Raw genomic sequence first — 20,544 nt, 5'->3', positions numbered from 1 at the left:
GTGTCTATTTATGTATCTATCTCCCAAACTGACTATGTTTCTAGAGCAAGCAATTATCACTTAATCTCCCTTATGTCCCCCACCCCAGCTAGCACCCAAATGATAGCTCAGAAATATTTGTTGAACAAAAAATTAAGAGAGGAGGTAAAGGAAAGAGAGGGTTCCAGTTTCCCTATAGGGAGCTCTAGCACTGATGAAAATAATGCCTCTTGATAAGGTTATCAATACGTAACTTTTTCCTAACATCTGCTCAATTAACTGTTTAGTTTACAAAGTGAATCCCAAGCATTTATGTGGTCCTCTGCATGAAGTGGCGAAGAAGGCAATGGCACCCCACTCCAGCACTCTTGCCTGGAAAATCCCTTGGACGGAGGAGCCTGGTGGGCTGCAATCCATGGGGTCGCTAAGAGTCAGGCACGACTGAGCAACTTCACTTTCTCTTTTGACTTTCATGCATTGGAGAAGGAAATGGCAACCCACTCCAGTGTTCTTGCCTGGAGAATCTCAGGGACGTGGGAGCCTGGTGGGCTGCCGTCTATGGGGTTGCACAGAGTCAGACACGACTGAAGCGACTTAGAGGCAGCAGCAGCTGCATGAAGTGGAGAGGTCAGGATCATTAGTTTTGCTTTACAAATGTGGAAACCAAGGCTCAAAGAGATGAAATGACTTGCCCAAAGATACACAACAAATTAGTGACAGCCAATACTGAATCCAGGTTTCTGACTAACTAAGCCCAGTGCTTTTTCCATGAAGACGGGAAAAGAAAAGTCAGCCCTCTAGTGACCGCATCTTAGAGTGTTACTCTGAAGCCTGGTAAACCTCCTCGTGGGCTGGCTTCACAAAGCTCTTTAGACCTTTCCTACTAGGGACCTACCTTAGGGTTACATTTTATAAGCATCCAGCCTCTTCCTTCTTTATCACCAATTACCTACTGCCACTCATGTCCACCACCCTTGGTAGCTGGCGCATAGACCACTGGAGCCCTACATTCTCATTTGCATTTCAATGAGCATTTGGCCTGAGGAATAAGGAAATGAATAAGACAGATCTTGTCCTTAGACTCAGTCCAGTCTGTTTCCTTTCACTCCTTGAATGTGCTATTTACTCCTTCTGAAATGCACCCTCTCCCAAATCTCCTAACTTTGAGCAGTCTGTTGCTCTTTCCTCGGTGTTTCCATAAGAGTTTGTTCTCATTTCTGTTGTAATTTATCACATAACCAAAATGACTTGCTTATGTCTATCTCCCTCCTAGACTATGAGCTGTTCAAGCAAATGCTGTGGATGCAGTCTTCCAACTCTGTGATCTCCCTGACACTGCCAACACCTCTCTCTTGCTTTGAAATCCTTCTCTCCCTTCCTTGGTGGCTCAGATGGTAAAGAACTCATCTGCAATGCAGGAGACCCGGGTTTGATCGCTGGATCGGGAAGATCCCCTGGAGAAGGGAATGGCAACCCACTCCAGCATTCTTGCCTGGAGAATTCCATGGACAGAGGAGGCTGGCAGGCTACAGTCCACGGGGTTGCAAAGAGTTGGACATGACTGAGCAACTAACACATATGTATTTCACAATCCTGATTCCTCAGTCTTTTCTCTTTTCTACTCCTATCCTTCAGATTCAGCTATCATACTAACCTGGATGTTTCCAAAATATCTATTCTCCACCCTCCTCTGAACTCATTGCTGTACCCATCTCAGGGGTCACCTCAACCGCAGCAAGCCTAAAACCAAACTCCTTGTTGATTCCCTCAAGCCTGTTCCTCCTTAGGACAAGTCTGCAAATATATCATCACCCATCTTTCTGGGTTTGCCATTACTCCAAACTCCTTTCCTTCTCTCCTTTGTTCAATATCTCTTAAATTTCTTTTTTTATGGCCCCATTCTAAAAGGAAAAAAAAAAAAAAAAAACAGTTATGCAATCAGATTGCTTTGGCTCTGCCACTTATGAAACGTGGTTAGAGATACAAAACATTAAAGGGTTTAAACCAGTACTTGATACATGGTAGGCATTCAATAAGTGCTAATTCTGTCTGTTACCATCATTTCCTTGTATCTAGACAGTTCCAGTAATCTCCCAACTAATCTCTCTGCCTCTTCTGGTCATTATTTTGTACACTGGGAGGGGAACTAATATGCAACACCTACTAGGTGCCAAGCACTTCATCCTTACAGCAACCTTATGCAGTAATATCAGCATCATTCTATAAAAATGGAACAGAGTCAAGATCTGAACATGGATCTGACTCCAAAGCCTGACACCTCCAAATTACAGGTAACCATAAAACACCATTTTCCACACACCATCCTGCTCAAAAAAGCCTTCAATCACCACCACTCCCATTGCCCTTCAGAACATAATCCATTCCCCTAGGATTTACAGTCTTGGACTATTTCCCTACTTCCCAGCACTTTCCTATGGGAAAACCCTGTGCTTCAGAGAAACAGATCTACTGGCCCAACCATATCTTGTATACCCTTACCTTCCTGCCCAATATCCCGCCTTCTCCATTCCCCTTCCCTCGTGTAAATTTGACTTTTCCTTCAAGGCTTACCCAGAGTTGCCCCACCTGACCCCAGTAATGGCTGTCCTGACTTCACCACCCCATCAAGTCCCTTTTGATCCCTGGAGCAGCTGCATGTATGTTTTTTGACACTTTTTTTGCCGCCCAGTTAAGTTTTCTCACCAAACTATAAACCTCTACACTTCAGGGAACCGGCCTCTTTTTTTTCTCTTCTAATCCCAAGTAGCCCAGAGCCCTACATGTATATATAGAAAGTGTTCGATAAATACGGGTGGTTTTGGACGAAAGATGTCTGGTTGATGTCTCTCCCTCTGGGAGTGAGAGAATGAGCTTCACCTTATTGTCACCTAATGTCTCCAGGTCTACCCCCTGAAACGCTCCTCAGGTTTATTCTTTAGTCTCTCACCCTCCCTGCCCTCCCTTCTCCACTGCCACCTTCTCAGACCCTCTTCTCCAGGGCTATTTCTTCAGCTCATTCCCTCCAACCTAACCGTTACCCCAGGGCAGCGCCTCACTCCCCTCTGCCAGGCCCAGACCCCCGCCTGCAGTGTCACCCCTCGCCTCACCTCAGACCCTCTCTCCCAAGACTAAGCCTTTGGCTTCGGACCCCCAATCCCAGATATCCTCCCCCAGAGCCATGGCGCGGTTCTGTTTCCAGGATTATTTATTTAGCTTCTTCCCCCTCCCACAGGGCTGCCCCTCGGGCCCCCTCCTCCAGTTCCATCTCTTTGGACCCTGCCTCCGGAGCTGTTCTTTTGGCCTCTGCGACCCGCACCGAAAGCCACTCCTCGGCTCGCGTCCCGAGGCTGGTCCGGTGCCGCCGGCCCCGCGGGTCCCGCCTGGGTGCTGCCCCCGCGCCCCTGGCCGCCCCCCGCCGGGGCGGGGCGCGCGGAGGCGGGGGCGCGCTGGCGGCCGAGGCGGCGGCGGCGGCGGAGACAGGCGGGCCGGGCGCGTGTCCGCGGCGCGGTGACTCGGCGGCTCCGCAGCGGCTGCAGCGGGAGAACCCGGCCGGAGCCGCCGCCGCCGCCGCCATCGCAGCCGGGCGGCCGGGCCCCGCCGCCGGGATGCCGAAGAGCCGGGGCGGCCGCGCCGCGCCGGGGCCGCCGCCGCCGCTGGGCCTGGCCCCGCGCTGCAGCCGCTGGCGGGCCCCGGGGCGGCTGCTGCTGCTGCTGCCCGCGCTCTGCTGCCTCCCGGGCGCCGCGCGGGCGGCGGCGGCGGGGCCCGGGGACCGGGCGGCGCGGGCGGCCGAGGCGGAGGCGCCCTTCGCCGGGCAGGTGGGGCTGCCGCGCCGGGCCGGGCTGCGGGCTCGGGGCTTCCGGGCAGGGCGGGGGGCGGCACCGGGGCCGGGGGCGCGGAGGTGGCGCGCCGGGGGTCGACGCCTGGGGTCCGGGCTAGAGACCCAGGGCGGGGGCCGGTGAGGGCCGCGCAGGCCCGCGGGGCCCGGAGCCGCTTCAGCACCGCGGACAGGGGCAGCGGGCGGGGGCGGAGCGGGAGGGTCGGGATTGTTGTGGCGGCGGTGGGGTGTGTGGCCTGCATGACTATGTGTGAGGGAAACCGTACAACGCCTGGGAGTAAATAGTAAGCGCAGCCAGTCTGTTGTGGGTTGGGAGAAGCCGAGGATGTTCGAGCTGGAGACGGGAAGATTAGGGGGGGTGGGTTGGCGGGGGACCGGGGAAGGACTCGATCACTGTCTTCCTATCTGAAGGGCTGTCACGTGGAGGAAGGATAGACTTGCTCTGCGTGGCCCCACAGGACAGAACTAGGGCCCACAGGGGCGGGGGTAAGGGTTGCAAGAAGGCAGATTTCGCTCTATACCGGAATAAGTTTGTAACAATCGGAGCTGCTCAACCAGCTTGGGAGGCGATGAGCTGCTCATCACAGACATGTGCAAGCAAAAGCTCCGGGAGGGGATTGGATGGATGCATGCATAATACCTGCATGGATACAAGCATAATAATAACAATCATGCCAGCTAGCGTTTACTGAGCGCTCACTATGTGCCAGGCCTGGTGCTAAGTTTTATAAGAATTATCTCGTTTAAGCCTCCTAACTACGAGATAATTGTAATTATTTTCATTTTACAGATGAGGATATAGACTCCAAGAACTAAGTAACTTGCCCAAGGTCACACAGCTAGTGAGTGATGGAGTTGGAATTCTAACCTAGGCAGGCTGATTCTAGTCTCCACAATTTTTTTCCCCCACATATTTAACTATGACATTATCCTGTGTCACACAAGTCGGGGCAGGGGCATTGGACTAGGTAATTTCTTTGGTCTCTCCCAACCTATAGCAATTCTGATAAGTGAGATTGAGACGGTAGGTTTGGGAGTGGGGTGAGGGGGCTGTTTGTTTTTTGATGAAGAATATCAGAGTAATTGCCTCACTTATCATAAGAGATGGAGTGTGTTTGTTGAAGCAGTCTATTCAGAAGAATCTGCCAGAACAAGGATTCTTAACTGGGGACCGGAGTCTGAAATCTTGTATAAAATTATGTTTGCATGTGCAAATGTGTTTTTCTTGGAGAGAATCCTTAGATTTCTTCAGATTGTCAAGAGGTATATGATTCCCCCAAATCAAAGTGTGTAGAAAGTCTTTAGTCTTGCTGATAGTTTTCTTCCAAAGGCCTTATAATTGTTGTTGACTTTGAGTGAAAACTTTCCTTAGCCTGTTTGTGTTTTCAGCTTTATTTGATATCAAAGTGATGCATTTCATGAGTTTATACCCTATAAAAAGTAGAATTCCTTTAGTCTTCCCAGTTGCACAGGGTAAGATGGAAAGACCCCACCCAGTCTGGGATTTAGGAGGCCTGGGCTTCTAATCCTACCATGGTTTCTGTGACCTTGGGCCATTTCCTTCCTGAACTTTACCATCTCTAATACAAAAAGAGAGGGGCTTCCCCAGTGGCTCAGTGGTAAAGAATCTGCCTGCAATGTAGGAGACATGGCAGGAGCCAAGGGTTTGATCCCTGGGTCGGGAAGATCCCTTGAAGAAGGAAATGGCAACCCACTCCAATATTCTTGCCTGGAAAATCCCAAGGACAGAGGAGCCTGGCAGGCTACAGTCCACGAGGCTATAAAGAGTCAGACACGACTTAGCAACTCAACAACAACAAAGAGATGGGGCTAAATGATTGCAACTTTGAAACCCGTTTATTCCTGTGATATTTCAAGCATTAAGAACAAGCTCTTTGTTTGAATATGTTAGGATCTGAAGAGAGAGTAGTGCTACTTACTCCTTATTTTTATCAGTTTTATAGAGGCTTTGATTATTCCACCTCTCTTAGCCTTTGTTTTTTCATGCTTAAGTTTCCCCCTTACAATAGACCACCTCTAGAATAGCCACATTCATTCTCTGAGTCATTTTAGTTGCCCTTTTCTAGCTATCCTTGGGCCTTAACTTTCAATAGATGTCAACCTGACCATTGTCCCCAGATATGCGACCTTCGCGTCTTATACAATAGAGAATGATTTCCTCTTTGGTTTTTAGGTCCCTTCCCACTTGTGTGCATAATTTTGTCAGCCTTCCTGACCGCAACATATTAGGACACTGCCTTTAGGAAACAATCCTCAGCAGCTCCCTGATCCCTTTCCTGGGCCAAAACTGATAGCCTGGAACACAACACCCTATCTGTGGATTATTCTTACCAGAGCACATTGTTACCTTACATTTCCCCAGGGTGACGTTTATCTGCCATTTTGCATCCCACTCAGTATATTCCTTCAGTGCATGCTCTCTCTCTCTCTCTGTCCTTTGGCAGAGCGTGCCCCTACCTGAAAGGGCTTAATACGATCTGCAGTCCTGAAATTTTCACTTTGCTCTACTTCTTCTGGATCACTTATAAAAAATTTAAATCAGACAAGTCCTGGCATGGTCTCTTGGGGCCCCCTGCATTTTTAATCTCCCTTCATTTAGAGACGTGACCAGCTCCATCTATTTATTTATATCCACCCGTTTATTTCTTGCCTTCTATTTTCCTGTTGTTTCTTTTCTTCTACTGTTTTCTGTCTCTCTCTGAGTTCTCAGGCCTTGGTTTAAAAAAAAAAATCACCCTCAATTTCACAATGACTCCATTGTGAAATTTTTTTAGATTCTATTTTTTGGATTCTGTGAATCCATTTTTTAGATTCTATTCCATTTCTAATATATCATCCAAAACTTCCTGTAAGATAATTATATCCACTGCTTCTCTGAATGATTTGCACGCTATTATCCTCTCACTGAATCCCAGTGGATCACGTGATTGAAACCTTATAGAAATATTGTTGCTTTTCAGCCAACACATAACATTGCTTAGTCCTCGCTCTATCTTTTAAAGTTTCTGTTGTCTGACTTCTCCCTACCTCCTCACTAGAAGCTGCCTTTCCCCCTGTTCATCCACACACATCTTTACTCCAGACAAGCTCATCTCTTCTTTATCCTAAGACAAGCTACCCGTGTTTCCCTGGACATTTACGCATGCTGTTTACGTCTGTACCTCCCCGCATCTGTCTGCCTCCTTTCTTAAAGTTCCAGCTTAAGCCCTGCTCTCTAGGAAACTTTCCCTGACTTCTGTAGGCATTTTCTTCTCTTTTCTCAGAGGAGCACTTTGAGGCAGCTCCAGACAGTTTGTTATTTAAAAAAAAAAATGTAAACATCATTTAGGGGGAAAAAAGTTGTGTTCTTAGGCAGGACCTTCCCCAACCAAAGCATTTTATGTTTTTATTTACTTATTTTACCCCCTCACCACCACCACCCCACTTTATGTTTTTAGATTCAGCACAGTCCCCAACTCTGGATGCTCATTGTTGGTGTTTTGTGTGTTTGTTTTTTAGCGTGGACCATTTTAAAAGTCTGTATTGAATTTGTTACAATGTTGCTTCTGTCTTATGTTTTGGTTTTTTGACAGCAAGGCATGTGGGATCTTAGTTCTCCAGTCAGGGATGGAACCTGCACCCCCTGCACTGGAAAGTGAAGTCTTAGCCACTGGACCACCAGGGAAGTCCCTCGGTGCTCATGGTTAATTACTCAGTAAGCAACCCATAATTCTGCTCTTTATCCTGTATGCCAAAGACTTACATGCATCTGAAATGGGCACTCACGGGCCTGTGGTCTCAGGATGCCTTCTAAAATCTTCTTAGGGATAAGATTCATTGCCTCCCTATCCTTCCTTCAGTGAAATTAGTGTTATTCCTCTTGACACTGGTTCTAGGATGATACCCTTCTTTCACAACTCTTCAGGTAGGCTGTCATCTAGTGGAAGTGGCATACAATAGAGAGGAATTAAGAGGTGGCCATGACCTTAGAGATCACCAAGAAAGCAAACAGCAGTGCTTAACAGGTATTTCTTGAATTGCTGTAAGTTGCCCAAGGTCACTAAGCCTAAAGAAGAACTTTTCCTTGGTCTCCTGACTTCTTAGTTGAAAGCATTTTCACTATCCTCGGCTTTGATTTCATATTTCCAATCTTTTATCACCAAAAGACAAAGCCCCCCCCCCCCCCCCCCCGCCAGTTTCATTCAATCTGTTTTCTCCTTTGCTTTCTTGAGTCTTTTTCTTATATTTTGCACTTTGGGTGGTCCCACTGATTCTCTAACTGGCTTCCTGCATTTGGTTTATTTAAAACATCTCTTTCTCTTATTATTAGCTGAGTGCCCCACAAATAGATTTTTGGCCCTCCTAACTTCCAATTTAATTCTGAGGAAGGTCGCTATAGGCAGAAAGGGGTAAACCCATCACCACTGGCCACATGAGCACAGAAGGTGACTCCAGGTCCCAGGGATTAATGGAGTCCTGCTCTCTCAACTGGTTTTGAGAGTCTGCTCTGGGCAGATGGAGAAAGTTCTCAATTTGCACCTGTAGTCAAGAAAAGTTAGAGCCCTGAGTGAGTCTAGGGGTGCATATGTACGTGTGCATGCTCAGTCATGTCCAATTCTTTGTGACCGACCCCCTGGGGTGTAGTCCACCAGGCTCCTATGTCCATGGAATTTTCCAGGCAAGAATACAGCAGTGGGTTGCCATTTTCTCCTCCAGGGGATCTCCCTGACCCAGGGATTGAACTCATGTCTCCTGCATCTTCTGTATTCTCAGAATACCACCTAGCCACCTAAGTCTAGGGGTGGGAAGCGCTAACAAATTCCCAAGCCAAAAATTTATTTCAATGTGATCAATAGCTTCCAATATATCTTCATTCTTGTCTGAAAAAAATAACTTCTCAGGGATTTCCCTGGTGGTCCAGTGGCTAGGACTCCGTTCTCCCACTGCATAGGCCACGGGTTCGATCCCTGCTTGGGGAATTAAGATCCTGCATGCCACTCAGTGCAGCCAAAAATTAAACAAATAAATAGAAAGTGTAACGCTTTCCCTAAAAGCAGCTATTCAGAAAAATTTTTCACCACGAGGAAGTTCTTTCTTTTGCCTAACTTGAGTCTAATCTGCTGTATCTTTCATTCATTTTCTCTTATTATGACTGTGTTTTTTCCTGTCACTTTAACAGCCTCGTATCTTACAGTGCTTTGCACTTTCCAGATGTTTTCATGCATGTGGCCCCATTTGATCCTGGCAACAGCACCATGAGGTAGACAGGGAAGATATCATCCTCATTTTATAGAGGAGCAAATGGAGACTCAGAGAGAGATGTGACTTATCCACACGTTGTCCAGGGACCTACGTGGAGCTAATAAACAATAAAGCAAGGACCAGAAACAGGGTTTTCTGTCCCAGATCTGAGTGTTTTCCCCTCTATACTAAACTGTCCTGTTCTGCAATATTCTGGAGTAGCCTTTAGCCACTCCACTCATTGAAGGAGATAGTTTTAGAGCAAATAAAAGTAAATTATAATAGTACCATAGAGGTTAATCTTAGGAAACATCTAGCTTTATGATATGGTAGAGTTTAGACTCAAAACCAGAGGAACCAATTCTTAAGAAGACTGCAGCCGATGACACCTAGCACAGTGTCTGCCTGGCACATTCTAGATACTTGATAAATATTTTTTAATTGATTATATTATCTGTGTCCCCCACCTACTTTTTTTTTTTTAATATTTGTATATGTATGGCTGCATCAGGTCGTAATTGAGGCAGGTAGGCTCAGTATTTGCTGCATGCAGACCTAGTTGTGCTTTAGCACGTGAGATCCTAGTTCCCTCACCAGGGATCAAATCTGAGTTCCCTGCATTGGAAGGTGAATTCTTAACTGCTGGAGTCCCCTGGGCCAACTTCTTTTCAGAGTGGTTGGAATGGTACAGATGAACCTATTTGCAGGGTAAGAATAAAAGCGCAAACATAGAGAACGGACTTGTGTCCATGGCAGGGGAAGGAGACGGTGGGACAAGTGGAAAAGTAGCAGTGACGCATACACACCACGTGCAGAATAAGTAGCCGCTGGGAAGCAGCTGTTCAGCACAAGGGCCTCAGCTGGGTCTCTGTGATGACCTGGGAGGGTGGGAGGCTCAAGAGGGAGGGAATATGTATATACATATAGCTGATTCACTTTGTTGTACCATAAAAACTAACACAGCATTGTAAAGCAATTATACTCCAGTTAAAAAATGAATTTTTTAAAAAGTAGAAAACAAAAATTGTGGTTGGCATGCAAAAGTCAGTACCTTTTTTGAAGAAGGATGAATGTGTGCTAGAAGTTTAAACAAGGTCTGGGCAAGCACCAAAACAGGAGGAGATGTGGTTGGGGAGGTCAGGGAATGTTCTAGAAAGAAGGTTGTATCAAAGATGAAACTTTGAGGAAGGACAAGGACAAAGAATGGTGAGTGGGGGAGTCCACAGAGAGAGAAAACATGGCCAAGGCTCCACAGAAGTGTGGGGCATATTTAGGACATGGTGGAGAATTGGATGTGCTTGAGGCCTTGACTTACTGCTGTTTCCAGTAAGAATGTTTGAGAAAAGTCTGGAAAGGGAGGCTAAGAGCAGATTGTGAAATTGGCTTTTGTCCAAAGGCTGAGGGGAGTCATAAAAGGTTTCTGAGCAGAGAAGTGACCTGCTCAGCGCCTCAGAGCCGTGCTGAGTGGGTGGAGGCACCAAGGCCAAGTGGGGCTGGGTGCTGGCCCCTGCTGGGCTCTTTCAGCTTCCTTAGCACAACCCAGGTCTGTGTTCCTGTTCTGGTGTGTGGATAAAAGCTGTGCACCCCAGTTCTGGCCTTCCCCAGTGGAGTGATTCTGGAACAAATCTTTTGGTTTCACTGGACCTCAGGATTGATTTTGTTCAAGTTTTTCCCTGGTGTTTCTTCATCATTACTTCATGCTGCAGCTAAGTCACTTCAGTCATGTCCGACTCTGTGCGACCCCATAGACGGCAGCCCACCAGGCTCCCCTGTCCCTGGGATTCTCTAGGCAAGAACACTGGAGTGGGTTTCCATCTCCTTCTCCAGTGCATCAAAGTGAAAAGTGAAAGTGAAGTCGCTCAGTCGTGTCCGACTCTTTGCGACCCCATGGACTGCAGCCTACCAGGCTCCTCCGTCCATGGAATTTTCCAGGCAAGCGTACTGGAGTGGGGTGCCATTGCCTTCTCCACATTACTTCATACATTCATTTTTTTTTTTAAATGTGTTTATTTATTTATCTGACTGTACTGGGTCTTAGTTGCAGCACATGGGATCTTCAGTCTTCATTTGGGGCATGCAGAATCTTTAGTTGCAACATGGTAGGATCTAGTTCCCTGACCAGGGATCAAACCCTGCATTTGGAGTGAGGAGTCTTAACCACTGGACCACCAGGGAAGTCTCAGGCATTCATTTTAAAGGACAATTTGGAACTAGGCTTTGATGACCTATGGGATAACAGCAAAGTCATGTTTATAAAAGATAATATTTTCTCAAAGATCAGACACATTGTTATAAGAAACAAGGTAGAGAAAACAGAGCATGGTTATTAACAACTTTGTTAGCAATAATTTTAAAACACTTCTGTACCACAAACACTCACATGCACACCATTCTCTGTGCTCCAAAAGCAATGGACCAGAAAGAGGTATCCTTCCCTTCATCTTCCCCTCACCTGCCTCAGGAGAACCAGCAGTGAGCCTAGCACGTCCACCTCCTGGACCAATTGTCCCTGTAACTGCTTCTCTCCACCACCACTGTCTCCACTTTAAACTTCCATCCTGTCTCGTCTGGCTTCCAGAAACTTCCTACCTGATCAGCCTCTCTTGCCCACTTCTTATCCTTCTTCCCGTGGCAGCCAGAGTGACCTTTTAAAAATAAATCTACACAGGGGCCAGTTATATCTGAAGCAAATATGGCAAAGCCAAGATTTAACAAAGCCAATAGGTGATTATCCAAGGCTTTAAAAAAAGAAAAGCTATTTTTATGCCTTTCTGAATGCTTGCAATATTTAATTTAAAAAATTTTTAAACAAAAACATCTGATATGTGACTTCCACTTTCACTTTGCTAAAAACGATTTTTAAGGTAAAGGCTAAACTAATATTGCTATACAACAGCCAGTTCTCGTCATTCTTATTATGGAAAAATTTCAAACACATGTTGAAAGTATAACAAACAGTATCATGAAGCCCTTGTACCCAACACCAGGCCTCTGAGGCCCTGCATCACCAAATCCTCCCTAGCTCTCTGCTCCCTTTTATACCAGCTTCTCAGTAACCTCCCTGAGAGGTTAGGTTTCTGTGGTGGCTCAGACAGTAAAGAATCTGCCTGCAGTGCAGGAGACCTGGGTTCAATCCCTGGGTCCGGAAGATCCCCTGGAGAAGGAAAGGGCAACCCACTCCAGTATTCTTGCATGGGAAATCCCATGGACAGAGGAGCCTAGTGGGCTACAGCTCATGGGGTCACAAAGAGTCGGACACGCCTGAGTGACTAACAGTTTCAGTTTTCAGTAATCTCCAGCTATCCTGGCCTTCTTTCTCTTTTCCTAATATGCAGGCTTCTTCCCATTCAGGATTTCAATAAGATATTCTTTTCCAGGAGTGCTCATTCTTTGACCTTCACCTTGACCTCTTTCGCTCGTATACAGGTCTCAGCTGAGATGATACATCCTCCAGGAGGTCAAGATCTCCTGTCACATACTTACTTTTTTTATATATAATTTTATTTATTTAACCACACCAGGTCTTAATTGTGGCAATGAAGGATCTTTGATCTTTGCTGCTGTATGTGGGATCTTTAGTTGTGGCATGTGGGATCTAGTTCCCTGACCAGGGATTGAACCTGGGCCCCCTGCATTGGGAGCACAGAGTCTTAGCCATTGGACCACCAGGGAAGTCCCGTGTCACTGGCTTTCTTTCCCAACACCTTCTCCTTTTCCCTCATTCTACTTATCACCATTGGAATAAAGCATTTCGTCTCTGCATGTCTACCTCCCCCTCCAGTAAGCTCCATGAATAAGAGTTCAGTGGCACTGACAGGCATGGAGACCACCATTTATGAAAGACACTGTAAGCAACAGGTATACATGGGAACACAGAGGTGGTGGTGGTGGTTTAGTCACTAAGTCATGACTGACTCTTGGGACCCCAAGGACTGTAGCCTGCCAGGCTCCTCTGACCAGTGGATTTCCCAGGCAAGAATACTGGAGTAGGTTACCATTTCCTTCTCCAGGGGATCTTCCCCAAGCAGGGATCGAACCCAGGTCTCCTGCATTGCAGGCAGATTCTTTATCAACTGAGCTACCAAGGAAGCTCTGGAGCTCAGAGGAAATCCATTTAACCCTGGATAGTCCTCCCAGGTGAAGTGGCATTCAGGTTGCCTTTCTAAGGATACCTAATAGATCATCAGAGAGTGACCAGTATCCATGTAGGAAAGGCCTTCTAGGGAGAGGGAGTGAAAAAAGACAGAGAAAGGAACTTACAGGCTGTGTTCAGGCAACACAAGTAGGTCAGTAGCTTGAGGAGGGGCCCGTGGGGTGAGCAGTAGAAGGGTGGGGCGTACAAGTCAGAGGCTAGGGTGCACTGGCATCAGACTGTGAGGCTTGTGAGTGCTGGGCTGAGGAGCTCGGACTTTAAGACTGGCGGTGAGGAACCAGAGGATCTGCTCCATGCTCAATCTAATTAACCTAAAGTAATAGAACCTTATATAATTACTTAGAGGTTGTCTACTTCAGCCGTCTGCATTTCAGTTGAGAAACTAAGGCCTGACCACGGTCTTTGTCTACCCTCTTCCCTTGTCTAAACTCATCAATAAGTCAAGCCCGAGGACAGAAAACACGGTGGATTTACAGGAAGGCACTGGAAAGGACAAGGAAGACATGGGCCCTCGCTTCTCAGAGAGTGAATGAGTGCGTGGCTATACGCCTGGCCTTGGAAGGAGGCCTGCCCAGAACTGGGAAACTCAGACATCCCAGGGCTGACCCAAAACCCCAAGTGTGCCACCTCCCTGGGCAGGGCAACTCTCTGGCTTGTGGTGGCCTCCTGGGAGTGGGCCAAGGACACTACAGAGCGCCAGGGAATTCCCGCTAGTGCACTTACCACCCACTCAAGAGATGGTGGCAGCCAAGAGGCAATGCTGCGCCATTAAGGTGTTTGTCAAGAAGCTAAGTTGGGTGTTGTGGGCGATCCTGAGAGCCCTTTTTAGACTGGCTGTAAGTGGGGAAAAAAAACAACACAGCGTTTGGAGGCAAACCAGAGCTAGTGTGGAGGGTGTAGCACGGCAGCAGGAATGCTCCTGGGAGGCAGGGCCATTAGGCTGTTTGCAGCTCCTCCACCAACTTGCTCTGTGATTTTGGATAAGTCGTTTCTCCCTCAGCTGAATTTTTCTGTCTGGCAAAATAAGCATGTTAAATTAGATAATCTTTAAATTATTTATCAACGACTGCATTTTCTAGATAAACTGCATGGTTAAGCCCTCAAGTCTGAAGTTTTAAAAAATCAGTTATAACTCAGATGGGTTCTTTTCAACAGTGAGAGACTTTATTTTGGGGGACTCCAAAATCACTGCGGATGGTGACTGCAGCCATGAAATTAAAAGATGCTTGCTCCTTGGAAGAAAAGCTATGTCCAACCTAGACAGCATATTAAAAAGCAGAGACATTACTTTGCCAACAAAGGTTGGTCTAGTCAAAGATATGGTTTTTCCAGTAGTCGTGGATGGATGTGAGAGTTGAACCATAAAGAAGGCTGAGCACTGAAGTATTGATGCTTTTGAACTGTGGTGCTGGAGAAGACTCTTGAAAGTCCCCTTGGACAGGAAGGAGATCCAACCAGTCCATCCTAAAGGAAATCAGTCCTGAATATTCATTGGAGGGACTGATGCTGAAGCTGAAACTCCAATACTTTGGCCACCTGATGCGAAGAACTGGCTCATTTGAAAAGACCCTGATGCTGGGAAAGATTGAGGGCAGGAGGAGAAGGGGACGACAGAGGATGAAATGGTTAGATGGCATCACCAACTCGATGGACATGAGTTTGAACAGGCTTTGGTAGTTGGTAATGGACAGGGAAGCCTGGCATGCTGCAGTGCCACGCAGGTCACAAAGAATCGGACACAACTGAGCAACTGAACTGAACTGAACAGATGGGTTCAGCGGCAAGGCTGGGACCTCAGTAGTGTGGACAGAGAAAGAAGCAGGATTTTGGTGGGACAGGAATTGCAGAGAATTGCCGCAGTGATGAGGCTAACCTCTGAGGAGTCACCAAAGAGACACAGTGATTCGGTCCAGCAGCAAAGACCACAGGTGATGGTCCATGTATTACTGGAGAGGGTGGGAGCAAAAATACAGACAGTAACATTGAGAGACCACCTCCTGTGTGCTGTGACCTTCCAAATGCTTTTTTGTTGTTCAGTCACTAAGTCATGTCCAACTCATTGCACCACAACAGGCTTCCCTGTCCTTCAAGAAAGCTAAGATCTTGAGAAAAGATTCAGGTCCTGGCAATCTCAGTTTAGGACCCGAGTGCCAGGCAGGGAAACTGAGACCAAAACCCACTCGTAAGGACTGAGCTAACACAGCAATGAAAAGGAAAGGAAGATCTTAGGGCACGCTTGATGCCAGTCTACAGCGACACAGTACAGTCTCAGTGTTGGGGTTGTAGCTGCTGATGGACTGTTTGCAGATGTCAGGGCTGGCTGGGGAGATAGGCAGGTAAAGGACCCAGGGATGTGAGCAGAGTTGAGGCACAGAAGGCAAGGGCTGGCTCTTGAGCCAACTTTAGTAGAAGACTTTCCGAAATGGCAACATGCTTCCTGTCTTAGTAGATCAGAGGCGATACTGAACATAACATGCTCATTCTTCACGGCACAAAGTCATCACTCCCAGCCGTCCTTACTGCAGTGGTTCTCAAACTTTAGTAGGCAACAGAGTCACCTTAGGTGCTCCCTTTTTAAAAAAAAAAAAATTATTTTTGGTTGCGCTGCGTCTGCTGTGTATAGCCTTTCTCTAGCTGCCGTGAGCAGGCTGCTCATTGCAGTAGCTTCTCTTGTGGAGCACAAGCTCTAGGGCGCGGGCTCAGTAGTGGTAGCGCACAGGCCTGGTCTCTCTATGGCACGTGGGATCTTCCCAGACCAGGGATCGAACCCGTGCCCCCTGCGTTGGCAGGCGGATTTTAACCATTGGACTACCAGCAAAGTCCCAGTTCACTTCAGTTCAGCCGCTCAGTCCTGTCCGACTCTTTGCAACCCCATGAATCGAAGCACGCCAAGCCTCCCTGTCCATCACCAACTTCCGGAGTTCACCCAGACTCACGTCCATCGAGTCAGTGATGCCATCCAGCCATCTCATCCTCTGTCGTCCCCTTCTCCTCCTGCCCCCAATCCCTCCCAGCATCAGAGCCTTTTCCAACGAGTCAACTCTTCGCATGAGGTAACCAAAGTACTGGAGTTTCAGCTTTAGCATCATTCCTTCCAAAGAAATTCCAGGGCTGATCTCCTTCAGAATGGACTGGTTGGATCTCCTTGCAGTCCAAGGGACTCTCAAGAGTCTTCTCCAACACCACAGTGCAAAAGCATCAATTCTTCGGCACTCAGCCTTCTTCACAGTCCAACTCTCACATCCATACATGACCACAGGAAAAATCATAGCCTTGACTAGACAGACCTTTGTTGACAAAGTAATGTCTCTGCTTTTGAATATGCTATCTAGGTTGGTCATAACTTTCCTTCCAAGGAGTAAGCATCTTTTAATTTCATGGCTGCAGTCTCCATCTGCAGTGATTTTGGAGCCCAAAAAAATAAAGACTGACACTGTTTCCACTGTTTCCCCATCTATTTCCCATGAAGTGATGCCATGATCTTCGTTTTCTGAATGTTGAGCTTTAAGCCAACTTTTTCTTTTCTTTTTTTTTTTTAAGCCAACTTTTTCACTCTCCTCTTTCACCTTCATCAAGAGGCTTTTTAGTTCCTCTTCACTTTCTGCCATAAGGGTGGTGTCATCTGCATATCTGAGGTTATTGATATTTCTCCTGGCAATCTTGATTCCAGCTTGTGTTTCTTCCAGTCCAGCGTTTCTCATGATGTACTCTGCATATAAGTTAAATAAGCAGAGTGACAATATACAGCCTTGACGTACTCCTTTTCCTATTGGAACCAGTCTGTTGTTCCATGTCCAGTTCTAACTGTTGCTTCCTGACCTGCGTACAGATTTCTCAAGAGGCAGGTCAGGTGGTCTGGTATTCCCATCTCTTTCAGAATTTTCCACAGTTGATTGTGATCCACACAGTCAAAGGCTTTGGCATAGTCAATAAAGTAGAAATAGATGTTTTTCTGGAACTCTCTTGCTTTTTCGATGATCCAGCGGATGTTGGCAATTTGATCTCTAGTTCCTCTGCCTTTTCTAAAACCAGCTTGAACATCTGGAAGTTCACGGTTCACGTATTGCTGAAGCCTGGCTTGGAGAATTTTGAGCATTACTTTACTAGTGTGTGAGATGAGTGCAATTGTGCGGTAGTTTGAGCATTCTTTGGCATTGCCTTTCTTTGGGATTGGAATGAAAACTGACCTTTTTGAGTCCTGTGGCCACTGCTGAGTTTTCCAAATTTGCTGGCATATTGAGTGCAGCACTTTCACAGCATCATCTTTCAGGATTTGAAATAGCTCAACTGGAATTCCATCACCTCCACTAGCTTTGTTCGTAGTGATGCTTTCTAAGGCCCACTTGACTTCACATTCCAGGATGTCTGGCTCTAGATGAGTGATCACACCATCGTGATTATCTGGGTCATGAAGATCTTTTTTGTACAGTTCTTCTGTGTATTCTTGCCACCTCTTCTTAATATCTTCTGCTTCTGTTAGGTCCATACCATTTCTGTCCTTTATCGAGCCCATCTTTGCATGAAATGTCCCCTTGGTATCTCTAATGTTCTTGAAGAGATCTCTAGTCTTTCCCATTCTGTTGTTTTCCTCTATTTCTTTGCAAGCGAAGTCCCAGTGCTCATATTTTAAAAATGCAGGTTCCCAGTTCCCAGCTTCAGAGGGTCTGATTTTGTAAGCCTAAGTTTGCACTTGGTAACATGTATTTTTAACAAGCTCCTTGGATGATGCGATGCTGACAGACCATGATGTGCAAGGACTGTCCAGTGAGGGAACACAGCCTCAGTGTTTGGGGCTGCAGCGGCGGAGTGAGGGGTTTGGAATTGTCACCTATCAGGAAAATAACAGCCATTATTACTGCTATCTTTTACTGAGCACTTCATACCACCTATTAGTTATTTAATCTTCACAACCACCCCATGGGGCACATGCTAAGAACATGGAGCTTGACGTGAGCAGTAAAGAGGCTGAATAATTTGCCAAAGGTCATGTAACAAGTAAATCAGAGAATTAGGATTTGACCCCAGTGTCTTGTATCTTCAGAACGTATGCCCTTAACCATAACCCTAAACGTCCTCTCCACCTGCCTCGCTCCTCACCACTCACCACACCCCACCAGGAGCCTGTTCATGTCCACCTCCTCACACAAGGAAAGCAGCTCTCCTTCTGAGCCCCATTCTAGGAGGCTATTGACCAAATGCCTACTGCTTTCCTTAAAATGAAGAATTTAGGGTTGAGAGAAGCAGTACAGAATATTCCAGAATATTCTATATAAGAATCCCTTTATAATAGTTCTTAACATGGACAGTTTTGCCCACCATTGAGGGAACTCTTAGGCCAATGGGGACATTTCTGGTTGTCACAGCTTGGGGGGGGGGGACTGCTGCTGGCATCTTGTTTTAAAAACTAGGGCTGCTGCTCAGTGTCCTACAATGTACAGGACAGACCCCAACAACAGAATTATCTGGCCCCAAATATCAATATTTCTGGAGTGGAGAAAATCTTCTATAGCAAATTCTGACCAGCGATCGTTCATCCTCACCCTGAGTGCTTCAAGTTGTTTTCATCAAATACATAGGTGTCTCTGCTGGCCCTGTGCTAGCTGTGAGGATACCACAGTGAAGAAGACAGATTATGGCCCCTGCCCTCGGGCACTGTGTAGTCTGGGAGAGGAGACAAGCAATTGCACTGCAATACCATGTGATAAGAATTGTGATGAGGAAGACACTTGTTCCTTGGAAGAAAAGCTATGACAAACCTAGACAGCATATTAAAAAGCAGAGACATTACTTTGCTGACAAAGGTCCATATAGTCAAATGTATGGTTTTTCCAGTAGTCATGTATGGATATGAGAGTTGGACCTTAAAGAAGGCTGAGCACCAAAGAACTGATGCTTTTGAACTGTGGTGCTTGAGAAGACTCTTGAGAGTCCCTTGGACTGCAAGGAGATCCAACCAGTCAATCTGAAAGGAAATCAATCCTGAATATTCATTGGAAGGATGGATGGTGAAGCTGAAGCTTCAATACTTTGGCCACCTGATGCGAAGAGCTGACTTATTGGAAAAGACCCTGATGCTGGGAAAGAGTGAAGGCAAGAGGAGAAGGGTTGACAGAGGATGAGATGGTTGGATGGCATCACTGACTCAATGGACATGAGTTTGAGCAAGGTCTGGGAGATGGTAAAGGACAGGGAAGCCTGGCGTGCTGCAGTCCATGGGGTTGCAAAGAATCAGAAACAGCTGAGTGACTGAACAACGACGACGACGACAAGTGGACTTCTAGTGGCCCAGTGGTTAAGAATCTGCCTGCCAATGCAGGAGACATGAGTTTGATCCCCAGTCCAGGAAGATCCCATGCCTTGGGGAGCTAAGCCCATGCGCCATATCTACTGAGCCGGCACCCTAGAGCCTGTGCTCAACTACAGGGGAAGCCACATCAGTGAGAAGCCTGCACGCCACCGCGAGAGAGTAGCCCCTGCTGGCTGCAGCTAGAGAAAGCCCGTGCACAGCAACAAAGACCCAGCGCAGCCAATACATAAATAACTGAAAAAATTAAAGAAAAAAAAAGAATTGTGATAAGAAGGATGAACGCTGACCAGGGATGTAGGTGGAACTCCTGAGTTGAGAGTTCAAGGAAGGCTTCCCCAGAGAAGGAAGAGTGTGATCTAGATAGAAGGAACTATGTATGTCAGAATCTGGAAGTGTTAGAACACGGAGTGCTAGGTGGGGAGTGGTAAAGAGGCTGCAGAGGTAGTCAGGAGCCATATCATGATGCCTCGATTAAAAAAAAAACACTTTATTGAGGTAAAATTGACATACAAAAAGTGGCACATATTTAATGCATACAACTAAATGAGTTTAGAGATAAGTATACACCTGTGACACCATCACTACAATCTATGCCATCAACAAATCCATGACTTCCGGAAGGTTCTTCCTGCCCTCTTTATTTCTATCATCAGCATTAGCATCATCGTCATCTTCTGCTAAGAATTTAAGGAGCTGCCCTTTTAGCAAATGTTCTAAGTGTATAATACTGTATTGTTAACTATAGGCACTATGCTGAACAGTATGTCTCCAGGATCTAGTCATCTTGTGTAACTGACACTTTGCCCCGTTTGACTTACACCTCCCATCTCCCCCTCCCGTGAAAGCTCTTGATGGGAAGACTTTGAAGCTGCCTCAGGATATTTGCACTTTCTGATCCCTCTTCCTGGAATTCCTTCGCCTCCTGCAGGTCCCTTGCTCTCACATGACTTCCATAGAGACGTTCCCTGACTAGTCTCTATAAACTAGCTGTCCCATACTCGCCATATCCTCACCCTGCTTTATTTTTCA

The 20,544-nt window shown here is 46.7% G+C and overlaps 1 protein-coding gene and 1 non-coding gene across 2 annotated transcripts in view; one reads left to right on the top strand and one right to left on the bottom strand.

Annotated features, from left to right (window-relative positions):
• MMP24 (matrix metallopeptidase 24) overlaps positions 1–20,544 on the top strand; it is a 70,302-nt gene that overhangs the window by 11,839 nt on the left and 37,919 nt on the right. Inside the window, exon 2 of the mRNA XM_027558099.1 lies at positions 3,212–3,794. Within this exon, the coding sequence (XP_027413900.1) occupies positions 3,212–3,794 (583 nt within the window). The remainder of the gene's footprint in view (positions 1–3,211; positions 3,795–20,544) is intronic.
• Positions 12,655–12,727, bottom strand: TRNAG-CCC. The gene has a single exon. It is a non-coding gene; the product is annotated as a tRNA-Gly (tRNA).

Source organism: Bos indicus x Bos taurus, chromosome 13, assembly GCF_003369695.1.
Source record: "Bos indicus x Bos taurus breed Angus x Brahman F1 hybrid chromosome 13, Bos_hybrid_MaternalHap_v2.0, whole genome shotgun sequence".
Lineage (NCBI taxonomy): Eukaryota > Metazoa > Chordata > Mammalia > Artiodactyla > Bovidae > Bos > Bos indicus x Bos taurus.
The sequence above is the reverse complement of the archived record's forward strand: the minus strand, read 5'-3'. Positions and strand labels throughout refer to the sequence as shown.